Source organism: Bos indicus, chromosome 7 (genome assembly GCF_029378745.1).
Source record: "Bos indicus isolate NIAB-ARS_2022 breed Sahiwal x Tharparkar chromosome 7, NIAB-ARS_B.indTharparkar_mat_pri_1.0, whole genome shotgun sequence".
NCBI classification, from domain to species: domain Eukaryota; kingdom Metazoa; phylum Chordata; class Mammalia; order Artiodactyla; family Bovidae; genus Bos; species Bos indicus.
The window spans coordinates 22,347,950-22,375,152 of NC_091766.1; the positions used below are offsets into that span (position 1 = coordinate 22,347,950).

General features: G+C 38.0%; 1 protein-coding gene across 2 annotated transcripts in view; it reads left to right on the forward strand.

The window, feature by feature from the left end:
- Nucleotides 1-27,203, forward strand: part of MEIKIN (meiotic kinetochore factor) — a 136,517-nt gene that overhangs the window by 47,174 nt on the left and 62,140 nt on the right. For both annotated transcript variants that reach the window (XR_011567586.1, XM_070793208.1), the window contains exons 7-12: nucleotides 8,097-8,136; nucleotides 13,915-13,967; nucleotides 16,601-16,671; nucleotides 19,505-19,669; nucleotides 20,742-20,822; nucleotides 26,090-26,209. Coding sequence is in view for 1 of the 2 variants with exons in the window: in XM_070793208.1 (XP_070649309.1) it covers nucleotides 8,097-8,136; nucleotides 13,915-13,967; nucleotides 16,601-16,671; nucleotides 19,505-19,669; nucleotides 20,742-20,822; nucleotides 26,090-26,209 (530 nt within the window). In the remaining variant the exon portion in view is untranslated. The remainder of the gene's footprint in view (nucleotides 1-8,096; nucleotides 8,137-13,914; nucleotides 13,968-16,600; nucleotides 16,672-19,504; nucleotides 19,670-20,741; nucleotides 20,823-26,089; nucleotides 26,210-27,203) is intronic.

The window sequence follows — 27,203 nt, forward strand, 5'->3', positions numbered from 1 at the left end:
TCTTGGTAATTGAATTGTCTAGTTTTGATTGGTTCATTTTTATAATTTCTAGTTCCTGTTACAGTGGTCTGCATTTCTATCAATAATGTTTCTTAATTATGTTAACTTTTTTATTACTACTTTTTTGAATTCAGGGTTTAGAGGACTGGTGATCTCCATTTCATTGTTTTTGCTTACAGAGGATTTCTTTGTTCTTTTAATTGGGAGTAGTCCCTCTAACTTCATTTTACTTGACTTTGTGTGTCTTTATTAATTTAAGAGAAACAGTTCTCTACCGTGATCTTGAAGGAATGTTTTTCCATGAGAGCATCCTGGTTCAGGGTGTGTGTGTCCAGTGTTTTTGGTGTAAGGGCTGGTTTTGGTGTCAACACCAGCCATGTCTTTCCTTAGGTTGTGCTGACCATTATTCCCTAGATAGGGGGTGTGTTTCATGCTAGACTATCTAGAGCCTATGCAGAATGTGAGGCAGGGCTTCCTCTCTGCTCAGTGGCTGTCCCATCTTGTCAGAGGCAAGGTTTGCTCCCTAGTTGTTGGATTAGAAGCTCTGAGGGTCAGGTTTGATCAGGCTCTGTTGCCTTTGAGTGTGTCCTCTACCCCGCAGCAGGTGACACCCATTCGGTCACAGAGCACCTATGTGCTGCCTGTGTAGGCATCTGTGGCTCTACTCAGAAACAGCTCAAGGTCACATCCATTTCTCTGTTGTGTTCATCCTAGATATAGCACAAGGCTGTGATGAGACACAGACTGAGGCTGGGGATCAGGGCATTGTGAATACAGGAAGTGAGGTGGCTGTGCTGCCCCTTGAGACCTGAGCTGCCTCTCTGGCAGATCTCTCCCAGAACTTGTCTGCTCCAGATCTACCACTAAGGTGTGGTAAGGAGTTGGTGGAGCCAGGGCACTCTCACTGGGAGACGAACCACCACCTATTCCTGAGTGTGCTGACAATGGCCTCCACAGCTCCACTTGGATCACATTCCAGCCACTCTCAGCTGTCTCTGAATAGCTAGATGAAGTCCTTTCCCAGGGCCTTTGTGTTCAAGGTTCAGCACTTAGCCACTACACACTCTTTTTTTCTTTAATTTTAAAAAAATATTTATTTTTTAATTGAAAGATAATTGCTTTACAGAATTTTGTTTTCTGTCAAACCTCAGGATGAATCAGCCATAGGTATACATATACCCCCTCCCTTTTGAACCTTCCTCCCATCTCCCTACCCATCCCACCCCTCTAGGTTGATACAGAGCCCCCTGTTTGAGTTTCCTGAGGCATACAGTAAATTCCCGTTGGCTATCTATTTTACATATGGGAATGTAACTTTCCATGTGACTCTGTTCATACATCTCACCCTCTCCTCCCCTCTCCCCATGTCCATAAGTCTATTCTCTATGTCTATCTGTCCACTACTCCCCTATAAATAAATTCTTCAGTACCATTTTTCTAGATTCCGTATATATGTGTTAGAATACGATATTTATGTTTCTCTTTCTGACTTACTTCACTCTGTATAATTGGCTCTAGGTTCACCCACCTCATTAGAACTGACTCAAATGCATTCCTTTTTATGGCTGAGTAAAATTCTATTGTGTATATGTACCACAACTTCTTTATCCGTCCATCTCTTGATGGACATCGAGGTGGCTTCCATGTTCTAGCTATTGTAAATAGTTCTGCAATGAACAATGGGATTACATGTGTCTTTTTCAACTTTGGTTTCCTCAGGGTATATGCCTAGGAGTGGGATTGCTGGGTCATATAGTGGTTTTGGAGAAGGCAATGGCACCCCACTCCAGTGTTCTTGCCTGGAAAATCCCATGGATGGAGGAGCCTGGTAGGCTGCAGTCTATGGGGTCACTGAGGGTCGGGCATGACTGAGCGACTTCACTTTCAATTTTCACTTTCATGCACTGGAGAGAGAAATGGCAACCCACTCCAGTGTTCTTGCCTGGAGAATCCCAGGGACAGAGGAGCCTGGTGGGCTGCCGTCTATGGGGTCGCACAGAGTCAGACACGACTGAAGCGACTTAGCAGCAGCATGGTGGTTTTATTCCTAGTTTTTTAAGGAATCTCCATACCATCTTCCATAGTGGCTGTATCAATTTACATTCCCACCAACAGTTCAAGAGCATTCCCTTTTCTCCACACTCTCTCCAGCATTTATTGTTTGTAGACTTTTTGATGATGGCCATTCTGACTGGTGTGAGGTGATATCTCATTGTAGTTTTGATTTTCATTTCTCTAATAATGAGTGATATTGAGCATCTTTTCATGTGTTTATTAGCCATCTATATGTCTTCTTTCTGAGAAGGCAATGGCAACCCACTCCAGTACTCTTGCCTGGAAAATCCCATGGATGGAGGAGCCTGGTAGGCTGCAGTCCATGGGGTGGCTAAGAGTCAGACACAACTGAGCGACTTCACTTTCACTTTTCACTTTCATGCATTGGAGGAGGAAATGGCAACCCATTCCAGTGTTCTTGCCTGGAGAATCCCAGGGACGGCGGGGCCTGGTGGGCTGCCGTCTATGCGGTCGCACTGAGTCGGACACGACTGAAGCGACTTAGCAGCAGTAGCAGCAGCAGCATGTCTTCTTTGGAGAAATGTCTGTTTCGGTCTTTTCCCCACTTTTTGACTGGGTTGTTTGTTTTTCTGGCATTGACTTGTATGAGCTGCTTTTATAGTTTAGAAATCAACCCTTTGTCAGTTGTTTCATTTGCTATTATTTCCTCCCATTCTGAGGGTTGTCTTTTCACCTTGCTTGTAGTTTCCTTTGCTGTGCAAAAGCTTTTAAGTTTAATCAGGTCCCACTTGTTTACTTTTGTTTTTGTTTCCTTTACTCTAGGTGGTGGGTCATAGAGGATCTTGCTTTGATTTATGTCATCGAGTGTTCTGCCTATGTTTTCCTCTAAGAGTTTTATAGTTTCTGGTCTTACATTTAGGTCTTTAATCCATTTCCAGTTTATCTTTGTGTATGGTGTTAGGCAGTGTTCTAATTTCATTCTTTGACATGTAGCTGTCCAGTTTTCCCAGCACCATTTGTTGGAGAGGTCTTTGCCACATTGTCTTTGCCCCATTGTATATTCTTGCCTCCTTTGTCAACAAAAAAAAGGTACCCATAGGTGCATGGGTTTATTTCTGGGCTTTCTATCTTGTTCCATTGGTCTATATTTCTGTTTTTGTGACAGTACCATACTGTCTTGATGACTATAGCTTTGTAGTATAATCTGAAGTCAGGAAGGTTGATTCCTCTAGCTCCATTCTTCTTTCTCAAGACTCCTTTGGCTATTCGGGGTCTTTTGTGTTTCCATATGAATTGTGAACTTTTTTACTCTAGTTCTGTGGGAAATGCCATTGGTAATTTGATAGGGATCTCACTGAGTTTGTATTTTGCTTTTGATAGTATAATCATTTTCACAATATTGATTCTTCCTACTCAGGAACATGGAATATCTCTACACCTGTTCATATCATCTTTGATTTCTTTCATCAGTGTCTTATAATTTTCTGTGTACAGTTCTTTTGTCTCCTTAGGCAAGTTTATTCCTAGATATTTTATTCTTTTTGTTGCAGTGGTGAATGGGATTGATTCCTTAATTTCTCTTTCTGATTTTTCATTGTTAGCATATAGAAATGCAAGTGATTTCTGTATATTGATGTATCCTGTGACTTTGCTGAATTCACTGATTGGCTCTAGTAATTTTCTCATAGTATCTTTGGGGTTTTCTATGTACACTATCTATCATGTCATCTGCAAACAGTGAGAGCTTTACTTCTTCTTTTCTGATCTGGATTCCTTTTATTTCTTTTTCTTCTCTGATTGCTGTAGCTAGGACTTCCAGACTATGTTGATTAACAGTGGTGAAAGTGGACATGCTTGTCTTGTTCCTGATGTTAGCGGGAATGTTTTCAGTTTTTTGCCAATGAGAATGTTTGCTGTAGCCTTCTCATATATGGCCTTCACTGTGTTGAGGTAGGTTCCTTCTGTGCCCATTTTTCGAAGAGTTTTAATTATAAATGGGTGCTGAATTTTGTCAAAGGCTTTTCCTACATCTATTGAGAATGTCGTATGGTTTTTATCTTTCCATTTGTTAATACAGTGTATAACATTGATTGATTTGTGTATATTGAAGAATCCTTGCATCCCTGGAATAAACCCAACTTGATCATGGTGTATGAGCTTTCTGATGTGTCGCTGAATTCTGTTGGCTAAAATTCTGTTGAGGATTTTTGCATCTATGTTCATCAGTGACATTGGCCTGTAGTTTTCGTTTCTTGTGTTGTCTTTGTCTGGTTTTGGTATTAGGGTGATGGTGGCCTCGTAGAATGAGTTTGGAAATGTTCCTTCTGCAATTTTTGAAAGAGTTTTAGAAGAATAGGCATTAGCTTTTCTCTAAATGTTTGACAGAAATCTGTGAAGCCATCTAGTCCTGGGCTTTTGTTTGGGGGGAGATTTTTTATCACAACTTCAATTTCAGTGCTTGTAATTGGGTTGTTCATAATTTCTATTTCTTCCTGGTTCAGTCTTGGAAGATTGAACTATTCTAAGAATCTATCCATTTCTTTCAGGTTATCCATTTTATTGCCAAACAGTTGTTCATAATAGTCTCTTAGAATCCTTTGTATTTCTGCATTGTCTGTTGTAACCTCTCCTTTTTCATTTCTAATTTTGTTGATTTGATTCTTCTCGATTTTTTGCTTGATGAGTCTGGCTAAAGGTTTGTCAATTTTTCTTATCTTCTCAAAGAACCAGCTTTTAGTTTTATTAATCTTTATTATTGTTTATTTCATTTCTTTTTCATTTCTTTTTCATTTCTTTCTGCTTGGATCTTTATGATTTCTTTTCCTTCTACTAGTTTTGGAGGTTTTTTTGTTCTTATTTTTTCAGTTGTTTTAGGTGTAAAGTTAGGTTGTCTATTTGATGTTTTTCCTGTTTCTCAAGGTAGGATTGTATTGCTATAAACTTCCCTCTTAGGACTGCTTTTGCTGCATCCCACAGGTTTTGAGTTGTCATGTTTTCATTGTCATTTGTTTCTAGAAATGTTTTTAGTTCCCTTTTGATTTCTTCAGTAATCTGCTGGTTATTTAGAAACATATTATTTAATATCCATGTATTTGTGTTTCTTAAGGTTGTTTTTTTTTTTTTTCTTGTAATTGATTTCTAGTCTCATAGCATTGTGGTCAGAGAAGATGCTTGATACAATTTCAATTTTCTTAAATTTACTGAGGTTTGATTTGTGACCCAAGATGTGGTCTATCCTGGAGAATATTCCATGTGCACTTTAGAAGAAGGTTTATTCTTCTACTTTTGGATGAAATGTCCTGAAGATATCAATGAGATCCATCTCATCTAATGTATTATTTAAGACTTGTGTTTCCTTATTAATTATCTGTTTTGATGATCTCTTCAATGGTGTGAGTGGGGTGTTAAAGTCTCCTATTATTATTGTGTTACTGTCAATTGCCCCCTTTATGTCTGTTAGTGTGCATAGATATTTACAATTGTTATGTCTTCCTCTTGGATTGATCCCTTGATTATTATGTAGTGTCCTTCCTTATCTCTTGTAATCTTCTTTATTTTAAGGTCTATTTTGTCTGATATGAGGATTGCTACTCTAGCTTTCTTTTGCTTCCTATTTTCATGGAATATATTTTTCCATCCTCTTACTTTCAGTCTATATGTGTCTTTAGGTCTGAAGTGGGTTTCTTGTAGACAGCATATATATAGGTCTTATTTTTGTATCCATTCAGCCAGTCTGTGCCTTTTAGTTGGAGCATTTAATCCATTTACATTTAAAGTAATTATTGATATATATGTTCCTATTGCCATTTTCTTAATTGTTTGGGGTTGATTTTGTAAATCTTTTTTCTTTTCTTGTATTTCTTGATTATATAAGTCCCTTTAACATTTGTTGTAAAACTGGTTTGGTGGTACTGAATTCTCTAAATGTTTGCTTGTCTGAAAAGTTTTTGATTTCTCCATCAATTTTGAATGAGATCCTTGCCAGGTACAGTAATCTTGGTTATAGATTTTTCCCTTTCAGTACTTTAAATATATCCTGCCATTCCCTTCTGGCCTGCAGAGTTTCTGCTGAAAGATCAGCTGTAAAATGTATGGGTTTCCCTTGTATGTTACTTGTTGCTTTTCCCTTGCTACTTTTAATATTCTTTCTTTGCGCTTAATCTTTGTTAGTTTGATTAGTATGTGTCTTGGTGTGTTTCTCCTTGGGTTTATCCTGTATGGGACTCTTTGTGCCTCTTGGCACAAATAGATTGACTATTTCATTTTCCATGTTAGGGAAATTTTCAACTATAATCTCTTCAAAGAATTTCTCATACCCTTTCTTCTTCTCTTCTTCTTCTGGGACCCCTATAATTTGAATGTTGGTGTGTTTGATATTGTCCCAGAGGTCTCTGAGAATATCCTCTATTCTTTTCATTCTTTTTACTTTATTCTGCTCTTCAGAAGTTATTTCCACCATTTTATCTTCCAGCTCACTGATTCATTCTTCTGCTTCAGATATTCTGCTACTGGTTCCTTCTAGAGTATTTTTAATTTCAGTAATGGTGTTGTTTGTCTCTGTATGTTTATTCCTTAATTCTTCTAGGTCTTTGTTAATTGATTCTTGCATTTTCTCCATTTTATTTTCAAGATTTTTGATCATCTTTACTATCATTATTCTGATTTTTTTTTCAGGTAGTTTGCCTATTTCCTCTTCATTTATTTGGACTTCTGTGTTTCTAGGTTGTTCGTTCATTTGTGTAGTATTTCTCTGCCTTCTCATTCCTTATAAAATTTATTGTGTTTGAGGTCTCCTTTTCCCAGGCTTCAAGGTTGAATTCTTTCTTCCTTTTGGTTTCTGCCTTCCTAAGGTTGGTCCAGTGGTTTGTGTAAGCTTTGTGTAGGGTGAGATTAGTGCTGAGTTTTTGTTTGTTTGTTTGTGTGTTTGTTTTTCCTCTGATGGGCAAGGCTGAGTGAGGTGGTAATCCTGTCTGCTATGATTGGGTTTGTATTTTTGTTTTGTTTGTTGTTTAGATGAGGTGTCCTGCACAGGGTGGTACTGGTGTTTGGGTGATGCCGGGTCTTGTATTGAAGTGGTTTCCTTTGTGTGAGTTCTCACTATTTGATACTCCCTGGGGTTTGTTCTCTGGTAGTCTAAGGTGTTGGAGTCAGTGGTCCCACTCCAAAGGCTCAGGGCTTGATCTCTGAAGTCCCCTGTGCTTGAGTTTCCTCAGTAGTCAAGAAGGAGTGGTGACAACATCTACTCTGAAGGCATGCTGTGCCACTTCTGCAGACCCTTTTACTGGCACCAGGATCTGTGTCCTCCAGCTGAAGTCATCCCTTAAGTCAGCCTCCTTGATGAATAGCCCTCTCTCTTATATGATCCTCTGGTGATTTGAAGATTTTGAAATCCAGTGGGACCTGTGTGGTCGTCCTGGGTCCCAAAACCTTTCTTCACAGTCTTTTGATGCCACCCTACATGCATGCAAGATAGTGGCCACCACAGCTCCATCCAGATCATGCCCCAGGCACTCTAGTGTGTCTCTGTGTAGCTAGACCAAGTCTTTGCCCAGAACCTGGTTCAGGCTGTGGTGCAGAGTGAGTGGGGCTTGGGTACTTCCCCTTTGGGGTTGGGAAGTGCCATGAAGTCCTCTTTGCCCTGATTTTTGGCAAGCCAGCATGTGTGTACTCCTCATTCCAGCTCTACTATCATCTCAGTGGATTTCTGAGCAGGAAAGGAAGTTTGTCTCATGCACACAGGACCCCCCAGGTTGGGCTTAACTTAATGCTCCCCAGGGAAAGAGTCTACCCACACAGATGTTTTATTTCATTACAGATTCCTCCCAGGCGCACAGGTCCTGACCTGATGCCCTTTTTTTTTTTTCCATCCCAGCTGATTATGTGGAGATCCTTCTTGCAGCTTTGGTTGTATAGACATTTTCCTGCCAGTTTCCAGTTAGTTTTCCATGAGAATTATTCCACATGTGGATATATTTTTTAATATGTTTGCTGTGGGGGGTGAACTCCATCTTCTCCTATTCTGCCATCTTGGTTCCCCTCCCCTGAATTATATTCCTAATAGATCTTTTTTCCCCCCTTAGGTACCTCTTCAGAAGACTATCAGAAATGCCACAGAAAAGTGTAAGGACTAACATTTTTTAAAGTTGTTGTGTTTTTAATGCTTTTTGTTTTCATAGTTATATAGCAAGTATGATTATTAGCCCAGAAATTCAGGTGTTTGTTTATTTGGTATTTGTTGAGGACTCACTATATGCCAGGACTGTTCTGATTACCAGAGTATATTTTCTATCTATCCATCTGTCTGTCTGTCTATCTGTCTAACTATATAATTGTTGTAACAAAATTGATTAAAAACAAAATTTCTGCCTTAATTGAGTCCACATTCTAGTTGGAGGATATTAACAATAAATTAATAAGCAAGTAAATTTATACCATGCTATATGGTAATAAATGCTATGGAGAAAAATAAATCAAGATAGGGGACTATAGAGTATTAGGGTAGAGATTTGCTCTTTTAAGTATTGTGGTCAGAGACTCACCATTGAAAAGGTAGTATTTGAACAGAGACATAAGAAGTAGATAGACCAAGCTGTGTGATTCATTGGAAAAAAAAGAACATTCCAGGTAGAGGGACTAGCTGGAGCCATACCCAAGGCAGGAAGGCTTGGGCTCCTGGTGTGAAGTGAGGAGGAGTAGTGAGTTAGGAGATAAGTGAGAGAATCAAGATGCCAGATCATATAAAGCATTTTAGGCAAGTATAAGTGAATTTTAAGGCTGTTGAATGGTTTAGAAGGATGATGTGATATGGCTTATGTTTTGAAAGAATCATCCTAGCTGCTGTGTTGAGAACAGACTATGATAAGGCAAAGAATTAGGGAAATTATAGTTAGGAGAATACTGCCCTAACTGGGCAAGAAATATTGGACTATGGACCAGAGTGGCAAGAGAAGAGATAGTGAGAGGTCAGAGTTTGGATGTATTTTCAAAGCAGGGCTAACAGAATCCATTGAAGGGCTGAATAATGAAGTATGAAACTATTCCTGAGGATGGTCGTGCCTCATGATTTACCTGAGACAGTCCCAGTATGTACCTGCTATTGTGACATAATCTTTAATATAGCTGACTTTTACTCTCAGAAAGGTCCCAGTTTGGACAAATCATCACTGTAAATATAGATGTATAGGCCAAAGAAGGGGAGAAGTGAAGTTGGGTCTTGAGAGTGTCTGGGACCCATGAGTTGTCTCTGAATTTTTACCAATTTGTGCTGCAGGTTTCAAGACTAGTTCTATACCTGGGCTGGACTCTACTGATAAATTCATTGATGAACTTACAGCCTTATTTTGGGCCTGAAGTTCTCCACTGATGATTCTTCCTCACTGTAGCTTTCATTACCACCCTAAGCCCCTTAAGTCTCATTGAAGTTCTCCAAGACTTTGACTTCATTTTCTTTCTGCAACCTTCATGGTAAACTCTCCTAGACACAATAGCCCTCTGCCAGGTATTTTGGTTTTGAATTTGACCACCTTCTCTGCATTGCCTTTGGTTTGTGAAACCTTTTGAACTAGCAAGATGTTAAATGTACTTTCATGTAGTCTTAGAGTTTGGAACGTGACCAATAGATGAGAACAAAATAAAATGACAATTACTCTATCCCCCATTCTGTATAGAACCATGTATGTCAAACTTGTAATAGATGAGATCAAAACCTCATTCTTTCATCATTAGCTCATCACCAACCTCCAAGTTATTTAAAAAAAAGAATAAGAATGCACTGAGAGGACGAAATGATCGAGAATGTTTATGTTGATGTTTGGCAGAAACCAACACAATTGTATAAAACAGTTATCCTTCAATTAAAAATGAATAAATTTTTAAAAAATGTTTATTTCTTTGATAAGAGTTGTTGGTGTCATATGCAAGGAGAGAGAGAAACTTCTCCCTCACTACAACCCAAGAGAAGAAGCCCCCAGAGAACCATTTGGAAAGTTCAACATGTATTCTCTGGAATTTGGTTTCTGACTCACATCTGGAAAGGTTCAAAGCAAGAAGGTCAGTTAGATGCTGTGGAGTGGCTAATAAAGAGGATGCTAGATATACTTTCAGAGTCTTGCACAGCAAGGATTTGTGCATATTGCCCAAATGTCAGACATAGATCCCACAGAAGGGATCATCTTGAAAGGTACCATGTCCAATATGACTTCTTGGAAAAGACAAAATAAACTTGACTAAAAGAGGTTGGAGGGACTTCCGTGGTGGTCCAGTGGTAAGACTTCAAGCTCCTAATGCAGGGGGTCTGGGTTCAATCCCTGGTCAGAGACCTAGATCCACACGCTGCAACCAAGAGTTCACATGCTGCAACTAAAGATCCTGCATGCCGCAGTTAAGACCTAGTGCAGCCAAACAAGTAAAAAATTTAAAAACACAATGAAAAATATATTAAAAAAAAAACAAGGCTGGAAATAGTATCATCAAATGCAAAATCTGAGAACATCATAAAGAGCAGCAAGTGAGAGCATCCTAGGGATAGGGAAATCTTATCTTGAACCCTTCAAAATATAATACTTCAGGTTTGAAAGAGTCAGCATTTGGCTATCTGCCATGCCCAAAGGGCACCAAGGACATGTTATAATAGTATCAATTAAGATCAGGATAGACCTTTCCTATTTTTTCCTACAATTCCTTCCTGCTGTTCCAATGCCAGAGAATCCTAAAGAGTAGTTAGCAAATGGGGGAGGGAAAATAACAAGAAATAGAAGGGGGAAAAAAAAAACTATAGTTGCTTTCCTCACTTCAGGAGTCTAACTCAGAGCTAGGTTGAGAAAAGGAAGAGGTTTAAATTAAATAATGAGTTTGGTGTTGTGATATTATGTATTTTAGTTGCTCAGTCGTGTCCGACTCTTTGCAACCCATGAACCATAGCCTGCCAGGCCCCTGTCCGTGGAATTCTCCAGGCAAGAATACTGGAGTGGATTGCCATTTCCTTCTCCAGGGGATCTTCCCAACCCAGGGACTGAACCTCAGTCTCCTGCATTGCTGGCAGATCCTTTACCATCTGAGCCACCAGGGAAACATTGAAACTGTTAATCTTGCTTTAATACTTAAGTCCCAGGTAAGGATGTGCTCATTTGTCTTTGCTTTGCCGCCAAGTTCTGTGATTTACAGTTATCACAAACCTGGCACAGGAGCTTCTGCTTGTTACCCCAGTGCAGTTCTGGAAATCCAGAACAGTTTCCCTGAGCAATCTTCCTGAGAAGCCTGTAGAAGTTGACATTGTCCGCTTTTAGCCACTAGATGGTGATAGAGCAGAATCCAGGTTTTCTTGTGACATATTCTGAAGACATCCAGCAGGTTAAAGAGGCAAAAGTAATGAGGAATGTTTTATGCTGTTAATACGAGTAGACAGGCTGAACGGTAGGTAGGCAGTGAGAGGAAGTTCTCTGTGTGGGCATGGGTAAGACACCCTCTCTTCAGCAGGCATCAGCATAATAGTGCAGTGCTTCTCAAGCTACTTGTGCTAAAAGGCTGGGTTTTTATTTTCAGACTGTTTCAGTGCCTCTAGTTTTGAAGAAGACTAATAGTGGAGTTTTTATTACCTAAAAGTGTGTGTTTATTACCAGAGAGTACCTACCACAAAAACAATAGAATACACATGAAATTTCATTTGGGGGCAAAAAAGTACTATTTTTGACGGGATGAATTTATTGTATTTGTATATTGTAGTTGTATTGTGTTGTATTTGTTTCTTTTTTTTCTATTTTTATAATTGAAGTATAGTTGACTTACAATGTGTTAATTTCTGCTGTGCAACAAAGTTATTGGGTTATACATACATATTCTTTTTTAAGCATTATTTTCCTTTATGGTTTGTCATAGGATATTGAATACATTAATAGTTCTCTATTCTATACAGTATATTCTCTATGCAGTTGTTTATTCATTCCATATATAAAAGCGTACATCTGCTAACCTCAACCTCCCACTCTATCCCTCCTGTAACTCCTTCCTGCTTGGCAATCACCAGTCTGTTCTCTATGTCTCTGATTCCGCTATTTAATAGATAGGTTCATTTGTGTCATATTTTAGATTCCATATATAAGTTGTATGGTAATCTCTGGTTGTGTTCCTGTTGCTGCAAATGGCATTACTTTATCCTTTTTTATGGTTGAGTAGTATTTTATATATGTACTCCACTGTATACATGCACCACATCTTCTCTATCCGTTCAGCTGTTGATGGACATTTAGGTTGTTTCTGTGTCTTGGTTATTGTGAATACTGCTGCTATGAACACAGGGGTATATGCGTCTTTGAATTATAGTTTTCAGTTCAGTTCAGTTGCTCAGTCGTGTCCAGCCTTTTGCGACTCCATGAATTGCATTATAGTTTTAAATTTGTCTTTTTGACAGGATGAATTTAAACGGGAAATATGAAGGAGTAAAATTCTTTTTGCTTACTGAGTTCAACTTTTCATTAAAGCAGTAATAGGAATTTAAAAATAATCTTTTCACATTTAGTTTTCAAGTCCACTGGGGACTCAGAAACCCCACTTTGGTGATCAAAGGCTGAGCTTTGGTCTTTTTGTGTTCTTATAATAACTAATCCTCTTTCACACATTTGATTGGGGGCAGTCTCATTTACGAAAGTATAAAATAGAAAAAGAATATTAATTTTTTAAAGTATTATCTCTCATGTTACATGAGATCCTTACCAGAAGAATGCTAGAAGACAAGACTGCTATTCTTTTTGCATAAATGAGATGATCATGACTCAAAACAGGTTAAGTAACTTTCCCAAGGCCACTCAAATGTAAGTAGCAGACCTGAGCTTTAAATCGAGATCTGTCTGATTCTAAATGCTGGAGAAGGTGTGGAGAAAAGGGTACCCTCTTACACTGTTGGTGGGAATGCAAACTAGTACAGCCACTATAGAAAACAGTGTGGAGATTCCTTAAAAAACTGGAAATAGAACTGCCATACGACCCAAGCAATCCCACTGCTGGGCATACACACCAAGGAAACCAGAATTGAAAGAGACACATGTACCCAATGTTCATCACAGCACTGTTTACAATAGCCAGGACATGGAAGCAACCTAGATGTCCATCAGCAGACGAATGGATAAGAAAACTGTGGTACATATACAGAATGGAATATTACTCAGCCATTAAAAAAGAATTCATTTGAATCAGTTCTAATGAGGTAGATGAAACTGGAGCCTATTATAGAGTTAAGTAAGTCAAAAAGAAAAACACCAATAGAGTACATTAATGCATATATATGGAATTTAAAAAGATGATAACGATGACCCTATATGCAAGATAGCAAAAGAGACACGAGATAAAGAACAGACTTTTGGACTCTGTGGAAGAAGGTGAGGGTGGGATGATTTGAAAGAATAGCTTTGAAACATGTATATTACCATATGTGAAACAGATCGCCAGTCCAGGTTCGATGCATGAGACAGGGTGCTCAGGGCCAGTGCACTGGGACAACCCTGAGGGATGGGATGGGGAGGGGAGTGGAAGGGGAATTCAGGATGGGGGGCACACGTGTATACCCGTGGCTGATTTGTGTTGATATATGGCAAAAGCCACTACAATATTGTAAAGTAATTAGCCTCCAATTAAATTAATTAATTTTAAAAAATAAATACTATGCTTTGTACCTGTTGTCTCACACTGATGGATGCACATATTGCCTTTTCAAAAAACTATTAGTTCATATAGATATATTAACATTTTTCTAACATTAACATTTCTAATATTAACATTTTTTCTACAGGATAATTGATTGCATAGGAATGTCCTTATGTTAAGTATTAAGTATATTAAGTATTATTTGATGATTCTCAAAAGTTACTGAAAGAGTAAAAGAATTCCATTAATTTGTTCTTATTCTAGCATGACGATGTTAGCAGACCAAAATATTTCTTCAGAACTAAAGGCAGAATCAGGTAATTAATAATGAAATTTGAATCAGATTCATATTCAGAATCATGTAATTAATAATGTAACTAATCATTTTTATAATCCTCTATTTCTTTATTTTTGTCACAGTATGGTATATGTTAAGAAAACTGGTAGCCCAGGAAATTGAGTGCTTTTTAGTGTGTAGTTGTATTTAAGAAATGAAGATGTGTGAGGCTAGGTCTTAACTGTCCCCACAGTACCTATCATTAATTCATTTAATAAACATCTACTGAGTATATATTCTATACTAGGCATTACTGATATATACCAACAGGGAGTGATATATTTTTCCTGTCCTTGTAAATTTCAATTATAGGAGAAGAAGGTAATCAGTTAACAGATACATTGAAGTTATGTGTGATGATTGAAAAATAAAAGAAACAACAAAATGCCTTGCATTTTTGGCCCTTTATTATGCAGTTTATTATTAGAATAAACTTAGCAAGACATTTACAACGTTATTAACATCTGCTTCATTTCAGATTTCTATTTTCTTTATTTCCTGCAGTAAGTTTTAGAGCATTTGTTTAGGGATAAATTTAAAGAATTGCTTGCTTTGTTCCTGATGCATATAAAAGTCTGTATGAGCTGGAAAAAAAAAATTTTTTTGGTGTTATCTTTACTTTAAGCAGTTATGTAATGAGCATTTAGAAAATGCTAGGTATTAAGAAGTTATGGTTATAAAAATGATTAAGGTGGTTTCCATCCTAAGGGAAATGAATCTGGTCATAAAAACTAAACTTGTAAAAGCACACGTCCTTGAAAAGAGTAGCAACTACTACCCTGGAAGATGAGCATTAGAAGAAAGATTTGTTTTATAGATCAAAGATTAAGGAGCTTGTGAACAGGAGAAGAAAGGTTCAGTTCAGTTCAGTTCAATCTCTCAGTCATGTCCGACTCTTTGCAACCCCATGAATCGCAGCACGCCAGGCCTCCCTGTCCATCACCATCTCCCAGAGTTCACTCAGACTCACGTCCATCGAGTCAGTGATGCCATCCAGCCATCTCATCCTCTGTCGTCTCCTTCTCCTCATGCCCCCAATCCCTCCCAGCATCAGAGTCTTTTCCAATGAGTCAACTCTTTGCATGAGGTGGCCAAAGTACTGGAGTTTCAGCTTCAGCATCATTCCTTCCAAAGAAATCCCAGGGCTGATCTCCTTCAGAATGGACTGGTTGGATCTCCTTGCAGTCCAAGGGACTCTCAAGAGTCTTCTCCAACACCACACTTCAAAAGCATCAATTCTTTGGTGCTCAGCTTTGTTTATAGTCCGACTCTCATATCCATACATGACCACTGGAAAAACCATAGCCTTGACTAGACGGACCTTTGTTGGCAAAGTAATGTCTCTGCTTTTTAGTATGCTGTCTGCTGCTGCTGCTAAGTCACTTCAGTCGTGTCCGACTCTGCGCGACCCCATAGACGGCAGCTCACCAGGCTTCCCCGTCCCTGGGATACTCCAGGCAAAAACACTGGAGTGGGTTGCCATTGCCTTCTCCAATGCATGAAAGTGAAAAGTGAAAGTGAAGTTGCTCAGTCGTGTCTGACTCTTTGTGACCCCATGGAATGCAGCCTACCAGGCTCCTCCATCCATGGGATTTTCCAGGCAAGAGTACTGGAGTAGGGTGCCATTGCCTTCTCCGAATATGCTATCTAGGTTGGTCATAACTTTCCTCCCAAGTAGTAAGCGTCTTTTAATTTCATCGCTGCAATCACCATCTGCAGTGATTTTGGAGCCCAGAAAAATAAAGTCAGCCACTGTTTCCACTATTTCCCCATCTATCTGCCATGAAGTGATGGGACCGGATGCCATGATCTTAGTTTTCTGAATGTTGAGCTTTAAGCCAACTTTTTCACTCTCCTCTTTCACTTTCATCAAGAGGCTCTTTAGTTTTTCTTCCCTTTCTGCCATAAGGGTGGTGTCATCTGCATATCTGCATCTGCATATCCTTCAACTAAAAAATAAATTTTTAAAAAATAAAGAAGCCTGCTGCTGCTGCTGCTGCTAAGTCGCTACAGTCATGTCTGACTCTGTGCAACCCCATAGACGGCAGCCCACCAGGCTCCCTTGTCCCTGGGATTCTCCAGGCAAGAATACTGGAGTGGGTTGCCATTTCCTTCTCCAATGCGTGAAAGTGAAAAGTAAAAGGGAAGTCACTCAGTTGTGTCCAACGCTCAGCGACCCCATGGACTGCAGCCCACCAGGCTCCTCCACCCATGGGATTTTCCAGGCAAGGGTACTGGAGTGGGGTGCCATTGCCTTCTCTGAAAGAAGCCTGAGTATGAGTATGTTTTAAATGCTAGTAAAAAAGTTATAGTAGAGAGAGAATGGAAGTGGAAGGATAATTAAGAATTCAAGTTACATTCAACTTTTTCTACTAAATCGAAAGATAAATCTTTTATATAGAGTTTATTTATTCCTGTGAAACCTGGAGGTTTTGAGGTAAAGATATTTTAAAGAATTCTTTCTCCTGTCAGATTGTTCAAGTTAGGTTGTTCTAAAACTATTACAAAATCAGTCATTAAAATCAATTTTTTTTCAAATTTGAGTTCTATTTTCTGTACTTTAGATGTAACAACAGGTTAAATAATTAACACTAATGTATATTTTTGTTATAGATAATGCATCTTGTGGAGTTTTACTTGCTGAGAAAAATTGCCCTTCGACCCCTGGGGAAAAAAAAGAAAAAGTAAGTATTGAAGCAGAATAACCTTATAAACCATAAATTTTCTTAATATAGAAAATACTTTTTTCTTTTAGACAATACTTTATATGAATTATTTTTCAGCTATTTAAACCAATAATTGAAAACATTTTTAGAGTTTATCATATTACATTATTGTTGCATGCATATATACTCTATAAATTTAATGAAAGAGGATTAAAATGTACAATTTTTCCAATTTCTTTTTGGATAATTGGATATCTGTTAGTAATTTAAAGTGACAATAATGCATTTGCTTTGTAGTCAAAACATAGTAACAATGTTCTATGTTAAGGAATTATAAATCAGTACATTAGGCCTGGAATCTAGTGGTCTTCGGGGAGGAATTTGAACTTGACTTTGTATATAGCAGTAGTTACTATTGGAGTGGCTACTCAATGTAAGCATTATTCTAAGCATTTTTTGTTAATTATATGTTTTTATAGCATTCCTGTTATGTAAGGTTTTCATTTATTTTTTAGCTATTTTATAGCTGAGGAAAATGAGGTTTAAGTGTTAACCAATATGCTTGAGGAATTTATGGCAAGTCTTCCTTGATCTGAAGCCTATACTTTTTTCACTCTACCATACTGTCATTGTATAACTGGGGAGCAGATTGAAAGAGGGCAAGACTGTCAGCAAGAAGATTCATTACAAAGATTTTTGGTGGGAGATTGTGGTAGCTTTAACTAGGATGTTTTGTAGGACATATGAAAAAATGTGCATGGATTCAAGATATTTTGCCTGTAGAGTTCATGGATTGGATATAGAGGCAGAAAGAGTGAGTGGTGTCAAGAAAGACTTCTAGGTTTGTGTCTTAAGCAGTTTTGATGGATAAAGGTGCTATATAATGTGATAGGATAAGCATGAGGTCTGAATGCACATGAAGATGAAAATGTTGGAAGCACCACTGGCTGCAAGTTTGCAGGTCAGAAAAATAAAAGAGGAGTGTACAATATTACAGATATTTTAGAATGTATAGTATTGGACGAAATCACTTGGGAAAGAGTATCTAGAGAGTAAGGAAGAGAAAGGTATCCAGGATCAATTCTTGGAAAATTCTACAGCCAGATGGAAAAGAAAGAGTGGACAGAGAGGAGGGGAAAATAAACAGTGTATGGTTTCGTAGAAGATAAGGGAGGAGGACTTTTGCTCCTAAAAGGGAGAGTGGCCAGTTTTGCCGAACGCTGCTTGCAGGTCGTGTTATAAAGAATTTTGGAAAATTGGAGGACTTCCAGTTTCTGATCTAACACGAAAGGAATTTAGAAATCATTGCTCTGTCCTAGCAAGTAGAAACCTGAACAAACTGAAAAATCAGCAACGCTTTATAGATCTGTCAAAGAAGTAAGGTCGCATGGTAAACTGCTACACCAGATCATGGAAAGACAGACAGGTGGATACAGAGAATATTGACTTACCAGAGCAGAAACACATGAACAGAAACCTCCCTGAGAACCAGTGCTGGGGTGGGAAAACCAAAAATGTCGTTGATGAATTTCTGAGGCTCATTGTGGACAACTCAAGAGGAACCCATTCATCACAGGAACCTCCACACTTCTGTGAGTTTTACCTGCAGAAACTGTACCAGATCCTCATAATGAATATCAGTGAAGAATACCCTCATGGTTCTGGTAGTGGGAAGGGAAAAGAAACCATTTTGAAATACCTCAACCATTTTGAAATATTCTGTTTTTCTTAACAAAGCCTGCTCTCAAGAGAAGGTGTTTAAGATCCTAACTTGCTGGGGTTTTAGAAGGCAAGGGCAACCCACTCCAGTACTCTTGTCTGGAAAATCCCATGGATGCAGGAGCCTGGGGGGCTGCAGTCCATGGGGTCGCTAAGAGTTGGACATGACTGAGCGACTTCACTTTCACTTTTCACTTTCATGCATTGGAGAAGGAAATGACAACCCACTCCAGTGTTCTTGCCTGGAGAATCCCAGGGACGGGGGAGCCTGGTGGGCTGCCGTCTCACGGGGTCACACAGAGTCAGACATGACTGAACCAGCTTAGCAGCAGTAACCTACCTGGGGAAGGGAAATACCTGATTCCAGCCAGCTCTGCCCTTCCAGTGGAGAAAGGAAATTACCCAGTTCTAGCTCCCTCTAGCCTTCCACATCGGGGAATGGAAGTACCCAACTACTACAGGATGGTCCTTTCTAGCCATCCTGTCTCAATTTGCAGGGAGGGGAACTAAGAAGGACTGGTGATGTTCACAGTCCAGGGGCATAGGCTCAATAAAATACTGACTTAATCATAGAATTGTAGAAGGCTTCCCCTCTCCCCCCACAATTTATCAGTGCATTATGAAAGACTATTCACCACAGTTGTTATTACCCAGTACAACATGTCTACCTTTTAGCAAAAATTGCAAGCCATACTAAAGGCCAGAAATTACTGTTTAAAGAGACTGAATAAGCATTGGAACCAGAGTCAGATATTACAGTACTGTTAGAATTATAACCAATTTGAATTATATTTCAAACCAGAAATATAAAATAATTGTAATTAATATGCTAAGGCAGTTACAGGAAAAAGTAGACAACATGCAATATAAGCAGAGAGATGGAAATTCTAAGAATAATCAGAAAAGGAATGCTTGAGATCAAAAATACTGTAGCAGAAATGAAGAATGCTTTACCTATTTTAAGAAAGTTTTATCTTTAAACTTTGAAGTTAGAGAATTATAGATAGAAATACATATCCCATTTTAATTATAACATACATCCATATAACAATAAAAACAGGACATCTGAGAAGTGATACAAATGTTTTTAAAGCACTGTGAAATGTGTCTTAGGATTCTGAATTTGTTTCAGCCTGAAAAAGATCCTGAACCTAGAGATACAAATTTTCAAACAACGTTAAGCTCTCGTCGTCTAAAAAGCAAGGTTCCATCATCTCACCAGAGGTCTGTTGTAGAAAGCAGTGCAGGTAAATCAGTTGCTAAAGTTCTGCTGCCTCAGCCTCTCAAACCTGCATTGGTAAGCACTGTTCTTTTATTAGCTGGTTCTTGAAAAGATTGTAAAATGAAAATGTACTTATTAGAAAGATTTAGATGTACATAACTTCTTAGCAAAGCTAGGAAAAATTGCAGAGAATCTATATACTTACAGCTATATACAGGCAGGTATGTTTTAAATGGACTGACAGTTGACAATTGGTTTGCTTGAGACCACTGGGAAAGATTATTCAGCAGAATTAAGAGTTCAAGTGCCATATTGGAGGGGGTAATATTGGAGAAAGAAGAGCAGGGAGGAAGGAAGATTGGGGTGAAATAGCCTTAGTCTTCAATGCAGAGCTGACAAAAGCTCTCCCAGTGGGGAGGTCTGGAGCATAGATTGTCCATTACAGGAATCTTACATTGGGCTGCTATGTTCAAATGTTGGCTGAGGCTTGCCCAAGAAGGTAATGGCTTCAACCTAAAAGCTGAAGCAGATTCTAAAGCTGTTGCAGCTGGGAGCTATCAGGTAACCGTGCTCCTTCAGTGGAGCAGCATGTATCATATGTAACATTTGCATGACAGTTCCTAGGGTAGAATAATCCCTGTTGTTCAGATGAACATATTGAAAGATTATATAGCTAACAAATTAGAGAGCTAACAGATTTAGTGTGCTAGGTAAATGTACCTATAAATTTTTTGATAAAAGTTTCCTAATAAATATTCTAAATTATGTCTTGAACAACTAGTTTAAGAGATTTCTAAGCCAGAAGAGTGAAAGGAAGAAAAGAGGAAAGAAAAAAAGAAACCTAACACAACTTCCCTATGATGTTCAAATTTTATGAGTTTGGGTTCCAGGCTTCTCAGCATATACTGACACCTATTCAAAGAGGTTTATCATTTGTACCACTTGGAGTTTTTTTGAAGTTGTTTAACCCAGCTCAAGTCAAACAGTTCTTTAATTACCTGTCTAGTGGTTTAAAATTGAGTTAGTAGATTAAAATGCTATTACTGTGACACATTATGATCTAGTATAAAATTATAAAATTTTGTGTTTACTGTATTAATTTATTTCTTTCTGCTGTTCAATTCTCTGTTTCACAAAATACTGATAGAACGCACATTCCAGTACTTCTGATAAGAAAAGCAGAGGCCTGTTAACAAGTACTCCATCTTCGCAAACACCTGGTTTAGTGGTAAGTGTTATTATTATCATTTAGCACTTGTAGTATCTGTTTTCTGGCTCTCTGTTCTCTTTCTCTATTTCTCCTAGACTAGGGGAATATTGCACATAGTAATGTCTGTATTTTCTGTTGCATAAACATATTTTCACTGGAAGTACTCTATATACTGTTATACATGAAAGAAATTTTTTATTCTTTAAAAAATTTTTTTACTGTGGAAAAAATACATAACATAAAATTTACCCTTGTAATCATTTTTAAATGTACAGTTCAAGTACATTCACATTGTTGTAACCATCATCCATACTCAGAAATTTTTCATCTTGTAAAACTGAAATTTCATACCCATTGAATAGTGAATTCCCCATTCCTTCCTCCTCCAGTTCCTTGTAACCACCATTCTACTTTTTGTCTCTATGAATTTGACTGTTCTAGGCATTTCGTATAAATGAACTATACGGTATTTGTCTTTTTTGTGACTGACTTATTTCACTCAACATAATGTCTTCACGGTTCATCAATGTTGAAGAATATGTCAGGACTTATGTCCTTATTTAAGGCTGAATAATATTCCATTGTATGAATGTACCACATTTTGTTTATCCATTCTTCTGTTGTTGGACATTTGGTTGCATCCATCTTTTGGCTATTGTAAATAATGTTGCTATGGACATGGGTATACAAATATCTCTTTGTGGCCCTGTTTTGAATTCATTTGGTATATTATTCAAAGTGAAATTGCTGATCCTTTGTTAACTCTCATTGTAGCTTTTTGAGGAAAAACCATACTTTTTTCCATGTCAGCTGCACTATTTTACATTCCCACCAATTTACAAGGGTTCCAATTTCTCTACATCCTTGTCCACACTTACTATTTTCTGTGTGTGTGTGTTTTTTTTAAATAACAGGTGTAAGATGGTATCTCCTTGTGGTTTCGATTTGTATTTCTCTAATGGCTAATGATGCTGAGCATCTTTTCACATGCTTATTGGTCATTTTGTATCTTCTTTTGAGAAATGTCGGTTCAAGTCCTTTGTTCATTTTTAAAATCAGGTTGTTAATTTTTTTGTTGTTGAGTTGTAAGAGTTCTTTATATATTCTAGATATGAACCCCTTATCAGATATATGGTTTACAAATATTTACTCTCATTCTGTGGGTTACCTTTTCATTCTGTTGATAGTACCCTTTGATGCACAAAAGTTTTAAATTTTTTAAAATTTAATTTTTAAATTAATTTATTTAATTTAATTGGAGGCTAATTACTTTACAATATTGTGGTGGTTTTGCCATACATTGACATGTAGTCCAGTTTATCTTTTGTTCTTGTTTTTGTTGTCTGTGCTTTTGTGACATATCGAAGAAGTCATTATTAAATGCAATATCATGAAGTTTTCTCCCTGTATTTTCTTCTAAGAATCTATAATTTGCCTCTTACCCAGCCAGGGTTCTTCTGAGGTTCAACTGAACAGCAGGTATACAGCTTGCAAGTAGAGCAAGATCAGGTGTGCCTCTTCAGTGCAAGCAGTCCTCACAGGAGCTCATATAGTAGCTTGCACAGCAGTCTGGAGAGAGCTCAGATACAAGGAGATGAGATTCAGTATGTTTTATAATAACACCTAGATGTAGCTTCCAGGGTCCCCACAAGGCACATGCCTAATTACAAGAGTCAGGGAAGCCCATAATGTGTGTTTTCTAGCATTTTTAAAATTTACATTGTATGTATAATTCCTCAAAATTAGATATCATTTTTACCCTAAGCAGTGTTACCTAGTAATATAGTTGACATTTTTACCTTTATCAGATTCTTAGTGGAACAGAGCTGGAGAGTTAACCAAAGATCACTTTTGCAAGACGGGAAAACGGTATTCTGTGAACACTCTGCTCACAGTCTTTCTAGTATTCTAAAGATTAATATTTTTCCTAGAAAATGACTTTCTTTTTTTATTCATTTTTGTTTTATCTTTTGGGTTAATATATATATATATATGAGAAATGTGTTTAAAAATGATTTTTCCCCTACAAAACTAATTGACTATTTTGTAAATACCAACATCTTTTTAAAATTGAGCCATAATTCACATTTTTTAAAATTCACCTTGCTGAAGTATGAATTCAGTGACTTTTAGTGTACTCATAAGCTTGTGCAACCACTACTACAATCTAATTAAAGAACATTTTTCATCACCCCCTTAGCAGTCACTTATCATTCCTCCTATCTCATCCTCCAGCTTCTGGAAGTTACTAATCTACTTTCTATCTCTTTAAAGTTTGCTTATTGTGGCTGTTCCATATAAATTGTATCATACAGTATGTGGCTTTTTGTGTCTAACTGCTTTCACTTACCATAATATTTTTAAGATTTATCCATGTTACAGCATTTATCAGTATTTTGTTTATTTATGGCTGAATAACGTCTCATATTAAGGATATACCACATTTTATTTACTAATTCATCAGTTTATGGGTATTTGAATGAATAGCAGTGCTATGAGTGTTCATGGACAAGTCTGTGTGTGGATATATGTTTTCAGTTTTCTTGGGTGTATATCACCCCAGTCAATTTAGAACATTTTTATCACCACACACACAAAAAAACCCATTCCTTCTAACCATTGCCATTATCACTTTATTCCTCCATCCCACTATCTGGTCCCAAGCAACCACTAATCCACTTTTTATCTCAATAGATTTCCTAGATATTTATTCACATTTATGTGAATAAAATCATATGTAGCCTTTTGTGACTAACTTCTTTTAGTTTAGCATATTTTCAAGGTTAGTATATACCAGTACTTCTTTCCTTTTTGTGGCCTAATAATAGTATTCATGACCACTTGAGTTGTTTCTGCCTTTGAGCTATTATTAATAATGAGGAGCTACAAACATTCAGATACAACTTTTGTGTGGATGTGCATTTTCATTTCTCTTGAGCATATAGCTAGACGTAAAATTGCAGAGTTATATGGTGACTCTGTGGTTAATAATTAGAGGATTGATAGGCTGTTTTCCAAAGTGGTTGAACAATTTTACATTCCCAGCAGCAGTATGAGTGTCTTGATTGTCTGTATTCTTACCAACACTTACCATCATCCATCTTTTGGCCATGTGAAGTAGTATATCATTGTGATTTTGCAATAGAGCTTATTGGCCTTATGTATATCTTCTTTGGAGAAATGTCTACTCAGATCCTCTTCATTTAAAGTTAGGCTATTAGTCTTTTTATTGTTGAGTTGTAAGTGTTATTTATATGTTCCAGATACTAGACCCTTATCAGATAAATAATTTTCAAATGTTTTCTCCCATTTTGTAGGTAAATATTTAGTGTCTTTTAATAAATAAAAATACTTTTGAGAGCGCTTAGTGGCTTTACATTTTAAGGTCTACATTTTTTTTCTTTTTTTTATTGAATGAGTCTATTTGCCCTTTGGTTCATTCCATAGCTTGCTGCCACCAAATGGGTCATTTAGATTCCCCTCAATTCCAAGTTGCCATTCCTTGGCTGGCTTCCCTGAAAGGAGGCCAGTTGACTCAGGGCTTCTAAGGATTTTCATTTTCTAGGGTCTCACTTTCAGGTGACCTTTTTAACACTGTTTCAAAATACACATTGATAGGCCTGAAGTTGTTCTGTCTCCCTACGAGGAAGAGGAGCTGGGCAAGGGCAGATGCCCCCAATCCCCACCCAGCCAGTTGATAATTCATTCTGGGCACACATACATGTGGTATAGCCTAGGTTCAGGCCAGGTTACTGTAGTCAGATCTGGCGCCTCAACATGACAGCTTCTTGAAATCCAAAACTAAGGAGTATGGGTTGTGACTTTGGCTTTAAATATTTTGATTTTGATGTAGAAATATGTGGTAAGTTGAGAAACCTGATAATGATATGGGTATGGCGCTCTGGAACAAGGTAGAGATTTTAAAAATCTCTAGTGTACAGTGGTAGGCAAAAAGAAGGCAAAGGCAGAACACTGGGGAAGGCTAACAGTTAAGGGAAGATCAGGGAAATTAGTCCATGAGGTGTAGTTGCTGGGTAGGTGAATTTCATTTAGTGGGCACTTCAGTTCAGTCACTCAGTCATGTCCGACTCTTTGTGACCCCATGAACTGTAGCATGCCAGGCCTCCCTTTCCATCACCAACTCCCAGAGTTTACCCAAACTCATGCCCATTGAGTCGGTGATGCCATCTAACCATCTCATCCTCTGTTGTCCCCTTCTCCTCCTGCCCCCAATCCCTCCCAAAATCAGAGTCTTTTCAAATGAGTCAGCTCTTTGTATCAGGTGGCAAAAATACTGGAGTTTCAGCTTCAACATCAGTCCTTCCGATGAACACCCAGGACCAATTTCCCTTAAGATGGCCTGGTTGGATCTCCTTGCAGTCCAAGGGACTCTCAAGAGTCTTCTCCAACACCACAGTTCAAAAATATCAATTCTTCTGCTCTCAGCCCTCTTTATAGTCCAACTCTCACATCCATACATGACTACTGGAAAAACCATAGCCTTGACTAGACGGACCTTTGTTGACAAATGTCTCTGCTTTTTAATATGCTGTCTAGGTTGGTCATCGGAGAAGGCAATGGCACCCCACTCCAGTACTCTTGCCGGGAAAATCCCATGGATGGAGAAGCCTGGTGGGCTACAGTCCATGGGGTCGCTAAGAGTCAGACACGACTGAGCGACTTCACTTTCACTTTTCACTTTCATGCATTGGAGAAGGAAATGGCAATCCACTCCAGTGTTCTTGCCTGGAGAATCCCAGGGATGGGGGAGCCTGGTGGGTTGCCATCTATGGGGCTACATGGAGTCAGACATGACTGAAGCAACTTAGCAGCAGCAGGTTGGTCATAGATTTCCTTCCAAGGAGTAAGCGTCTTTTAATTTCATGGCTGCAATCACCATCTGCAGTGATTTTGGAGCCCCCCAAAATAAAGTCTGTTAGTATTTCCACTGTTTTCCCATTTATTTGCCATGAAGTGATGGGACCACTTAATATGTATAAATTAAATGATACTTTAGCAAATGAAAATTCTTATTTAAAAATAATTTTAAAGCTAAAGAGCCTTGTACTATTCTTTATAGATTTATTTGTTCCCAGTTAAACATGCATCTTTTGAAGAGGTATTTCTAAATATCAGCAATTATATTAATTCAGATAAAATTATTCATATGTCAAGCTCACAAGAAAATCATTCAATTGAGAGAGTAGTTCAACTTTTCTTTGGTTACTTAAAAATGATTGTTTTGCAGTATTGTACTTCTACAAGAGTAATGTATTCTTTTATAGATTGATTTGTCCTCAGTGCAAAAAGCATCTTTTGAAGAACTATTTCCAAATGTCAGCAATTATGTTAATTCAGATGAAATTGTTCCTGTGTCAACTTTGCAAGACAGTTCTTCAAATGAGGTAGTAGTTTCAAGTTTTCCTTCACTTACTAAAAGAAATAATTACTTTTATATTGGATACTTTGTATATGAGATACTTTAAGAGATCTGTAACTCAGTTGAGGCTAACATCATCTACATGTGGAGTCAGCTATCAGATATCATTCCAAATAAAGGATATTAGGTTGTCACTTTGCATCATCAAGACCTAGGAATATAAAAAACCCAGATGAAATAGTATTATCCTACTTGGATCCAAAACTCAGTATGTCTGTACATAGAAATTGTTGACATCAACTTAGTTGTGTTAGCAAGAATATATGGAAGTACTAATAAAATGCATAACTCTTAAGAGCCATGGCAGGGGGGGTGGGGGGATGGGAGTAAAGACAGAGGATGACTGGAAAAAGAGAGGAGAACAGAAGCGGGGGGAGAGAGAGAAAGAGACAGAGAAAAGGGAGAGAGGGCAGACAAGAGAGAGAAAGAATAAGACAGGGCAGAGAGATAAAGAAATAAAAATGCAGAACTTAGGAATGGGTGGTAGTTTATTGTAGCTAGACCCCAGTGTGACCCTAAGGTGAAGATGGGGATGCAGATGGTGAGGAAAAAGCTAGAGATGAGATTGTAGAGATAAGTAGAGGCCAACATCAAAGATGGTCTTATAATCCTTGTTAAGGAATTTGGATTTTTCTGGAGGGGGTGCTGGTAAGAGTTTGTAAACAGGAGATATGAATGTTCTAGTATAAAGTTTATTTTGGCTCCCAGGGTGGAGAAAGGCTGAGACTAGAGGCAACTTGAGGGATAATCTTCCAGAGAAAGGAAGAGAAAGAAAGAATATAGGATAAGAGGCTTAAGGATATTTAAAAGGGTTTAAAATAGGAGTTTAGGGGAATGGAAGAACTAGGGAAACCCAAAATTATAGCCCATTGCGGAGAGCCTTGTTGAGACTGGGAACTGTTACTTAAAAAAAAAAGATTCTTTGTTGAGCCATGATATAATTGACATACAATGAGCTA